General features: G+C 34.3%; 1 protein-coding gene across 1 annotated transcript in view; it reads left to right on the top strand.

Annotated features, from left to right (window-relative positions):
• The window catches only part of LOC107442523 (protein AAR2 homolog), a 15,857-nt gene extending 8,384 nt beyond the window's left edge, over window positions 1–7,473 (top strand). The window contains exon 6 of the mRNA XM_043040216.2: window positions 6,904–7,473. Coding sequence (XP_042896150.1) covers window positions 6,904–7,387 — 484 coding nt within the window. The 3' untranslated portion in view covers window positions 7,388–7,473. The remainder of the gene's footprint in view (window positions 1–6,903) is intronic.
• The last annotated feature ends 3,351 nt before the right edge of the window (window positions 7,474–10,824 follow it).

The following is a 10,824-nucleotide window of genomic DNA, read 5'->3' as shown; positions in this document are numbered from 1 at the left end:
CCCACCCCCTTTTTTTCATATGTTTTTAATTTTTCTTTGTTTTATTCTTCATTTCGAACTCTATTCTATATATATATATATATATAAAATATAATCTCTATTATATATTTAAAAAAAATTCTTCTAAATATTGGTGATTAATAATGGCCTTCATAAGTTATCTACTAAAAACACTTAAAACTACAATTTAGATACTAAATGTCAAATGTCTCATATCTTATTGCTTATGTAAAATTTTAAAAGCTTTAAACTTAACAGGTATCATCCTTACTTCTGAGGCACGCTGATTATGAGTATGTTATTATACTGTTACAATCAATCTGTAGATGTAAACTACCTTTACATCTACAGTTTGTAAAAAGAGATTTTGAGCACACTGATTGGATTTCCCAACAAAGTCTTCTGTTACATCTTTTTGTAGCTCCTCCCCAATATAATTTCTCTGTAATTAGTTCACAAAATGTAAATTAATCACGAATCAGTTCTGGTATATTTCTCGTACTAATTTTAAGACAAATATTAAAGTTTTGTACAGAAAATAAATTAGTGTCATCGATGTTCTTTTAATAATAACACATTTATTGAAATCTAGTTTGCTTTCAATTTTATTCTTATATTTTTCTTCGTTTGTTTATTTATTTATTTATTGCGTTTAGCAAAATATTTTTTAATATCAATGTTATGGATTTCAGGTAAAGGCAAGGCAAACAAAAATATTTTGGTAAAACATCAAATTAGTACAATAATAATTATTCAATATGAATTGGGAGCATTTGTTTTAAAAGTATTTTCAGCTAGCTTTTATATAATAAATATACGAATTGATTAATATTCAAATTAAATAGTATTATGAATCTTCTTATGATCTTAGAAATTAAAACTTCTAACTTAAATTCATCAAGTATGATTGCAGAACCAAACAAATAAAATCTATGCAGGTTTAGTTTAAATTTATTGTATGAGATTTTAAAATATATATAAATATTATTGTAAAATTATTTTTGATTATTTGAAAAAGATTTATGATATCTTAGAGGAAAATGTTGTAAAATGTTATAATTCAGCAAAAAAGTTATAGAATTTTTTATAATTAATAAAATTTATTTTATAGCGAGTAACATATTACAAGTTTACAAGTTACAGTAAGTATAACTTACAAGAAAATAAAAGTAAAGTTAGGAAAGTATTATTATTATTTTATAGATTTTCCATTTCCACTCCTCAGTGCATTTCTATCTTCAGTCAAAAATTCGAAATCAGATGTTTAAATATTTTGGAAGTTTAGCTTTTAAAAAAATTAATAAATATATGAAAGGATGGGTATAGATTTGAGGAGTTTAATTTCTATTGTTTCATAAAAATAGTTTTTCAAGTGAATGAATATTTAACTGACACTAGGAAACATTTGAAATGAATTTTAAGTTCTAAGATTTACATACTTTATTCATGTAGACTTTTCATTGAATTCTAAAATAAAAGAGGGTACCACGTGCTGAATATATCCGTTTGAAATTAGCGAAACCGATATAAAAAAGTGATACAAGCTCCTTCAGTGCATAAAGAAATAAAACTTTTTTATTAGTTTATAAATAAAATTAACTGCTAATAACAATTTCAAAACAAATCAAAGAAAAACTTAAGAATCAAGCAAGCAATTTTTAAAGAATAGTAATATTACATCACTATGCTCATGAACCCAGAAGTACCTAACACTTCATTTGCCAAATTGTCGCCATTTTTGGTTTATAAGGCTCTTCTCTCAATACTGGGAGATGTAGCCTCTGTAAAAAAGTTATATTCAGGTGACCTTAGTTGACGTCTTCCAAAAACAGGTCACTATTTTATCTAATTGTACCAATATTTGCTCCTTCACTGTTACAGTATCCCACCATAAGATTCTTAGCACCTCTCAAGGTGTAATATCAGAATCTGAATTCTTGGATGGATGCAGAGGAAACAATTGTGTAAAATTTAAGAGACCAACATGTTACTGCTGTCTGTGGAATCAAGATTTGGAGGAATAGAAATCTCATCCCCATGAAACATCTGATCTTTACTTTTGACACACCTGAACCATCATGTTCGGTGAAGCTTTACCTGGCATAACTACCCTGTATGACCATGAGTGCCAAACCCGTTAAGGTGCTTCCTGTGCCAAAGGTTTGGACACGCTAAAGCATCTTGTAGTAACGAGCCTATTTGTTCTCAATGCTCTGGTTCTGACCATGGTGAAACTACTTGCGAGTTGCTGCTTCTCTGCATTAACTCTAAAGGTGCTCATGCTGCATACTCCAGGAGTTGTCCAAAATGGTCCCTTGAGAAAGATATACAAAGTGTCAAAGTATTACAAATGTGACCTTCAATGAAGCCCTTACCCCCATCCGGGTATGCCATATTCCGCTGCTGCCAAGACTTCATTTTGCTCTGTCAGTACGCAAACGGACCTTCTACCTTTGTCTTCTACCTCTCATCACCAGTTTCAAACTACAGTCCAAAAATCGCGCTTTAACTTTAATACACCATCAACGTCACAGCGAACAACATCTCCTCCTCCAAAAAAACTTCTAAAATTGATAACTCAGAAAAAGCCTGACCTTTTCCCAAGCAGCTTTCATCAACAAAAATGCCCTAAAGAAAAAAGCCTGGCATATTTCGGAAGAAAGAGATCCAAAATACGTCAATCAATTCACTTCTGCTACTCAGAAGATGGATTTTGACGTAGAATTGTCTCTTCATCCTTTCGAACTTGACTGACCGAAAACTCTTGACGTTAAAATACAACAATATACACCCATTACATTATGTCCATAAAATTTATTTCATGGAACTGCCGTGGCCTAAGGAATAAGCTTTCTTATATTAAAACATGCATGCTTTGCACTGAAGGAAACTCATTTAACGTCATCTTATATTTTTAAATTGCGTAACTACTCTTGCTCCCGACATAATTTCGATGATGGAGGTCATCCTAATGGCGGCGTTGCAATTTTAACTTCTAATGTATTACCATCTACTCGCCTTTCTTTATCAATCGCATTACAGGTAATCATAGTTCAAATTCATATCAATGTTCTTCTTACAGTCTGTTCTGTCTATCCACCTCCTGATGCAACCATTTTCCAAACAGTTATAAACTTACTTATAGATCAGTTACCTTCGCCTTTTATTTTACTCGGACATTTTAATGGTCATAGTGAGTTGTTGGATAGTTTCGCCTACAATGACCGGGAGCGTAAAATTGAATAACTCATCCATAACCATAATCTCTGTTTGCCTAATCAAGGTGAAGAAACTTACTTCCTCACATCTACAGGAACCTATCATTCTTAGCATTTGGAATTATGTTCACCAACTCTTTTACCTTTTATAAACTTTTCAGTGAGCGATTATCTTCATAACCGCGAGCATTTTCTTCTCATAATTTCATATTCTGCTTCTATTCCCATGAGCCCAAGACCATCAACTTTCATATACCATCGCTCAAACCGACTTCTAAATGCTCAGATCATGGATGATATGGTCACTCATGATACCATAAGTGCAATTGTTGATCGTGTTACGTCTGTAATTCTCCAAGCGGCAGAAGATAGTATACCCAACTCGTTAAGTTCTCTTCCTCGCCATCGCAAGCCGTGGTGTAATGAGGAATGCGCCACTTCTTATAAAGAGCAGAGACGCCTGTAGAACATCTTCCGCCTGTACCCTAACACTGCCAATATTTTAGCCTTTTTACGGGCTAAAGCAATAGCACGAAAGTTCAGGCGCAATAGTCAGAAAGATTCCCGTTACGTCTCTTACTTAACATCTTCGACATCTCCCAGACAACTTTAGTCAAGAGAGCTAATGGCATATACCGTGAGTTTCACCTTCCGGTAACATCAACTTTGATATGCGCCTTCTCTTCTCCTATAACGGCAGTTATAATTTTGTTGAGCACTTTATCGCTCTCATAATACAAGTCCCGGTCCAGATGGTATCGCGTATCACATGCTCCGCCACTTAGATAGGACGTCTTTGTCAAATGTTCTCGTTCTGTTCAATAGAATATGGACCGAAAAAGCGTACCCATCTGGTTGGCGTGAAGAAAGTGTGATACCCATCTTAAAACCAGGTAAAGATTCGAAAGATCCAGTTTACTATCGCCAGTGACCGCGGAAGTATCTCAAAAGTGGAGAGGGGGGGCTCTCCTCTCCTCCCTGTATGTGTATATATGTATTTATATATTATTAACCGGGTTAGAATTAACTGAACCTCACAAAATAGCAATCAAGAACTCGAACTTGCAATTTGAACTTCATGATTCGAATTGTTTTAAAATCAAAATAAAATTAATAAAAGACATTGTTCATCCGTAAATTATAAATTTTTTATTCTGTTCGCTGTGACATAGGAAACCAAGAGTTTCCTTATTCGTCAGCAATATGACCATATGTTCCTTTTGCATGGGCAGGAGTAAGGAATGATTTGGTAGCAGCTTTCACCAAGGAAATGTTAAAACTTGATTAAAATGGAGACATTTCTTTAGAATTCAGACTTAAAAATTATCTATTTTTTTTAATTGTAAATTTAATTATGCAAATATTGTTTGAAAAATTGTAATGTTAGAAGGGGCTGTGTCCCTTCATTTATAAAATAGAAGGGAGCTAAGGCCCCATCTGCTCCCACCGGTTCCGTGGTCCCGGACAATCGCCCTATACTTTTAACCAGTTGTTTTGGGAAAACATTTGAGCGGATGATCAAGTCTCGCTTGGTATATTACTTCGAAAATAATCATCTTATTTCCGACTTCCAAAGTGGTTGTCGTAAGGGAAGATCCACGATTGAAAACCATGTTGCTTTAGAGTCACAAATTCGCAATACCTTTGTCCGACGTAACCATTTTGTCTCTTATCTTCTTGGATATTGAGAAGGTTTACGATCGGACATGGCAATACGGAATTTTGAAGACACTTTACGACATGGGATTTCGTGGAAACCTACCCATCTTCCTCAAAAGGTTACTGTTGAAGCGGTATTTTGAAGTAAGACTGTGCACTACATTTTCTGATCTCTTCATTCAGGCTGAAGGCTTTCCTCAAGGCAATGTTTTAAGTGTCATTTTTTTCATTATTCATGTTTCGCTCGTCTTGAATTTATTGTCACCTTCCGTATTTGGTTCACTATATGTTGAAAATCTTAACGTGTCATGTATAGGATCTGACATGCGCGTCATTGAACGTCTACTACAGTTACTGTGAATAAAATCGTAAAATAGTGTGAGCAAAATGGTCATAACCTTTCACCTGCTAAAAGCTCTTGCATTCATTTTTGTAGGTTACGCAGAATGCATTTTGATCCAGTTATACCTATTCACAACATTACCATACCAGTTGTATCTGAATTGAAGTTTTTAGGCGTCATATTTGATCACAAACTCACTTTCATGCCTCATATTTTTCATCAAAGAAAATGGTGTGAGAAGACCTTGGATGTATTACGCGTTTTGTCAAATACCTTTTAGTGTGCTGATCGTATCACCTTAATTAGACTGTACAAGGTGTTAATACTCTACTCACGTATCGATAGATTATGCTTGTGCAGTCAATGGCACTTCTACTGCATCCGACACAGTGCATCATACGGCTTTACATATATGTAGTGGCGCTTTCTGCACTTCACCAGTAGAAAGTTTGCATGTTATTTTTCACAAATCATCTCTAGATTTACGTCGCATGCAGCTGTCCCTAGCCTATTACTATCGTAACATGTCCTGCAAATCTCATCCTCTGAAACATGCTGTTTCATCAAGCTTGGAACGATTGTATGATTGTCCGTCCATTTCATACTCGCGTGCACTCACTTATACAAACATTCAACATTTGCAAGTTATCAACGCAATCAGTTGATCACCTTCTCATACCACGATGGATCGCCACGACATATAAGTTTTATTCCCCTTTTATGATGTAATCTAATTTTGCATTCATTTGCATCAATAACTATTCACTTCTCATCGTCACCAATATTCTGAGTTTATGCCTGTCTGATGTTCGGCATTTACTGACGGATCAAAATCTGCTGGATACGTAGGCTGAGGTATCTTAATCTCTGATGACACTTATAGCTACAAGATCCCAGATGTTTGTTTCGTCTTCACTGCAGAAACTGTTCCGATCCTTTTGGCGTTGCGGCAGATTTCTTCGCGCTCTACTCGGAAGTTTTACATATACTCTGATAGTATGAGCGTTTTGAACCAGTTAGAAAATTTTTGCAACTATACCCATCCAATTTTATGTTTCATTAATCGTTTGTTAATCGCTTTTCTCAAGAAAGGACGAGTCACGTCGGTATACCAGGAAATGAGTTGGTTGATTCTGCAGCACGATTTGCCACTTTTGCCTTAACAATATCCGTACCATTTTCAGACATTAAATTATCTATTCGGCAGTTTATCGAATATCTTTGGCAGCAACATTGGGATCTTCTAACTCAAAATAAACTTTATAACATAAACCTAATCTGGATCCTTTACGCTTACTGCGTAATACAGATATAAAACTTAATCGTCTCAGAATCGGCCATTCTCGACTCACCCATCTTCCTTTGTCGTTCGGAGAATCTCCTCCCCAAAGCGACACTTGTAGCGTTTTACTTACAGTTCATCACATTTTAACTCTTTGTCCTTGTTTTAACCAACATCGTCTTACATTTTTTAGCAACACTATTTTACGTATGAAGGATTTGTTTGGGGAAATCCATCATCCTAACATTTTAGCATTCCTGCGAGCTATTGGTATTTTATATTGTATATAACTGTTTTATCTGATTTTATTCACTCTTATTTCTTACCCATGTACCATTTTACCTTTTTTGTGCATTTTATGTAATTACCGCATGCAATTTACTATTATTATTTTTTTTTAGATATCCTGAAGGCAGTTCAGCTTCACAGATATCAATGCACTATATGGATTCAACGTATCGATTAGAGCAAATTTTAAAATGTCATGAAAATGAAGAAGACATACTAGGAGAACTGCAAATGGCCCACATTTGTTTCCTTGTTGCTCATGTTTACGATTCATTTGAGCATTGGAAACATTTAGTTCAAATAATGTGCTCAGTTGACTCAGGCTTAGAAAAGCATTCCTCTCTTCTAACTACTTTCTTGACAATTTTTCATTATCAGTTAAAGGAAATTCCGAATGATTTCTTTGTTGATATAACAGCTGAGCACAATTTCCTTGTTAATACTTTGCAGATTTTCTTTGAAAATGTAAAAAATAGTGATGCTTCTGAAAAATTTAAGAATTTCTCTGATAATTTTCGCAAAAACTTAACTACTATCTATAAATGGGATTTTGAAGAAGTACCAGAAGATGAATTGCCAGTTGTTGTGGATTGTTAAAATATTTTATATTGTTTTGATTTTAACTGTTAATCTCGATGTATATATATGTATACTGAATATTCATTAAATGTAATTTGTTTATACTGCAGTTGAATAATTTTTGCGGCATAATTAAGCTGGGAGAACTTTTTTTTAAGTTTGCAAAATATTCATTGTTGAGGTAAAATTTTGAAGAAAATTTTTTTTTGTTTTGGAAATATACCAGATTATTAAAGTTTCTAGAACTAAAAAAAAAATTATTTTTTTTTTAGTCTTTTATTACTTTTAACCTAAAAACATTGCCAGAACCATGCACTAGGTTGTCTAATAAATGTGTTAGCTTCATTTTATAAATTATAGTAAAAAATTCGGCTCAGTGTTCCATAATTAGACTGATGATTAGAGGTTAGACTGATAATTAGAGGGGTGATAAAAGGCAAGAAGGTAATGAGAACTTAGAATGGAACCATGTTGAGAGAGGGAAAAGTGCAGAAACCCATGCAGGTTTCAAAATCATGCTGAAAAAGACTACTAAACATACTACAAATTTTCAACTACAAAAAGATTTATTTGATTGGCTATTATCAGAGTTGTTCAAAATGGGGAGATAAATTTTATTGCAGCCTGTAGGAAACAGTTTTAAGCAAGCCTGTTTTAGAAATCTGTAGATGTAGAACTGTCGAGGAGCCCCACTGGTCATAACCTTAAACCAAATTTACATATTGTTTATTTGCTAATTTTTTTTAATTACTTATAAGTTAATTAAAACGTTTTAGTAAAGTATTCATTTCAGATTTTGTTTACTCATGATTCGAATAAATGATTCTTAAGGAAAAATGCATAAAAACATTTGTAGCATTTAGAGGACCCTCAGAAATTTTGATGCTTAGGCCTTATGATAAATCAGGCTCTGGTTTTAGCTCATATTGTTATCAAGATATTGCTGAAATTTGAGCACTCTGGCTATCTGGAAAGTAGTCAAGAATTAGATTGATTATAAATTCTATTTGGAGATTAATTCTGCTTGTAGCACTCTGGAAACGGTCGAAGCTTGTATTGTTAGCAAGCGGGATTCTCCAGTCGAGATATGAACACTCTAGTTAAGCAGAAAAAAGTTCAAATTTTTGAGTAGAGTAATAATTGAGTATACATTTTTCTAGTAACAATCATGAAAAGAGTATTAATATCTAATACGAAGCTCCAGTTGAAATATATTAACTCTAGCTCAAAGAGTGATCAAAAATTTCCTTTGGAGATAAAATGGCAATAAATTCTACCTTTAGTGATCAAGAAATAATTGAAACTTGTATTGTCATCGTCATTCAATACAGAATAGCAGTCTAAGTTTGAGCACGCTAGCTAATCCAAAGGTGGTATATTTGGTAACGAAAAATTTCTATTTTTATCATTTTAGTCTTTATATCTTCTGAATTTTAATAAATGAAATATTTATAAATTTAAAACTATCGATATTGTACTATAATTATAATTTATACACATTATTCAATTGTTATATTTGAAAATATTTTTTTTTTAAAAAACTATTCTATTTAAATTATCTAACTGGTCATTAATGGTAATTGAAACTTTCAATTTCAACACTCCCTCAGAAAATTTTTCCGGCTGTGCTACTAGATAATAGTAGTAGTAACGATGCCCCAGAAAGGATCTGGTTCCAGAGAAGTATAGCAATGTAAAATATATATTTTTTAAATTCAATTATGACTTGCACAAAGGAAAGTGGTGTAATGTGAGATAAATCTTGTGCACTTTAGAGAAATCAGTAAGTCAGACCTCAGATTGTGAACTGAGTAAAATGGATAATACTATTTTTTTCTTTTGACGCTCAATTTTTCTATGGATGGTTGACCGTGTGAAGCTAAGCACAGATGGCGCTAGAAGTTTAAATTCGTCATAAGACTTCCGGGTCACTACTTCCAACTAATTTTTACACCTAAGTGTGAAAAAACGCACCATCCAATATTATTATACTTGTAGTGTTTTCAATATAACGCATTCTTTCAATCTAACTTTCAACGAAACAAACAGCAAATGAATTTGGAAAACTCCGCAAGCTTGTCATGGTGCTATCCAAAAAATAACAAACGGTGATACTTTACACAAACATTGCCAAATAAGAGATGACACTCAAATCATTACTAACATTACACTTTATTTATGTTGTAATATTAATTTTGTTAAATTTGTTTTATGCTCTCGACCTGTTAGAATTTATAAATTACAGAAAACTCTTATGAATGGTAAAATTACGTGTGCATTTAAACAACAATCACAATAATAAAACTTCCTAGAATATTAAGACATCTCGTAGTGGATTGATCGTAAGGACACGGTTCCGAGTAGAACACCGAAGTCAAGCATCACTTGCTGCTGTCAACTTGTGAAGGGATCGATGGTGCACGGTATCCTTCCTCGTTAAACTGTTCTACCGTAAAGTGCTCGACTTCGCGCGCAGGTCGTCGGGCTTCCAAAGTAGGGGAGCCATTCCCTCTGCAGAGGATCAAAATTGCGATGGCATGTCTTCGGATCATCCACAGGGATATTTATCAGACCGTCGCCAATAGCTCATTCTGCAGCTCTAGTGCGACGTAAATAAAGTACCTACTTAGAATATTGAGTCTGTTCACACATCACCTCGTAAGCATAAATAAGCAGAAGGATACACTGGAAGTTGTCTAAATTTTTTCCGATTGTAAAAAGCTAGTCATCGCTAACATTTAGTCTGCCATCTATAAAAATATCGCAACGCTCGAATACGCCATCTGGGGAGAGACCGATTTCATGCCTTTTGTCCTTCTCCCTTCTCTCTCCTCCTCTTTTCAGCTGTATAGGAATGAACTACGCTATTTTTCCTTTTCTTAATATTTTTCCTTTTTATTTAATAAGAATATTTTTTAAAATTTCCGTGATGCTTTTCTTTAGAACAACGTTTAACCCTTTCGCGCCGACTGTCACAAATATGTGCCAGCATAAAACCGTATCAATCAGGGTAAAAAGATAAAACTGGTAATCAAAGTATTTCTTTAGCAGTTTATTTGTGGGCGGAGTTGTAATTGTTTGATTTATTTAATTCACTATTACTTTGTTCAAAATAAAACTATTTAGTTATACTTTGAATTAACATTGATTATATATATGATTAAACTAACAGTCCCGCAGTGGACTGATGGTTAAGACACGGTTCCCAGCAGATCACCGAAGTCAAGCATCACTGACTACGGTCAGTGTGCGGGTGGGTGACCACTTGGATCAGTCTGCGTAGGGACCGAGGTTGTGCGGTATTGGTCCTCGTTAAACTGTGCTACCGTCAAGTGCTCGACTTCGCGCGCAGGTCGTCGGGCTACCGAAGCGGGGGTGCCATCCCCTCCGCAGAGCATCAAAAAGTGTGATGGCATGTCTTCGGATCATCCTCCGGGATGTTTCCCAGACCGTCG

Source organism: Parasteatoda tepidariorum, chromosome 5 (genome assembly GCF_043381705.1).
Source record: "Parasteatoda tepidariorum isolate YZ-2023 chromosome 5, CAS_Ptep_4.0, whole genome shotgun sequence".
NCBI lineage: Eukaryota > Metazoa > Arthropoda > Arachnida > Araneae > Theridiidae > Parasteatoda > Parasteatoda tepidariorum.
The sequence above is the reverse complement of the archived record's forward strand: the minus strand, read 5'-3'. Positions and strand labels throughout refer to the sequence as shown.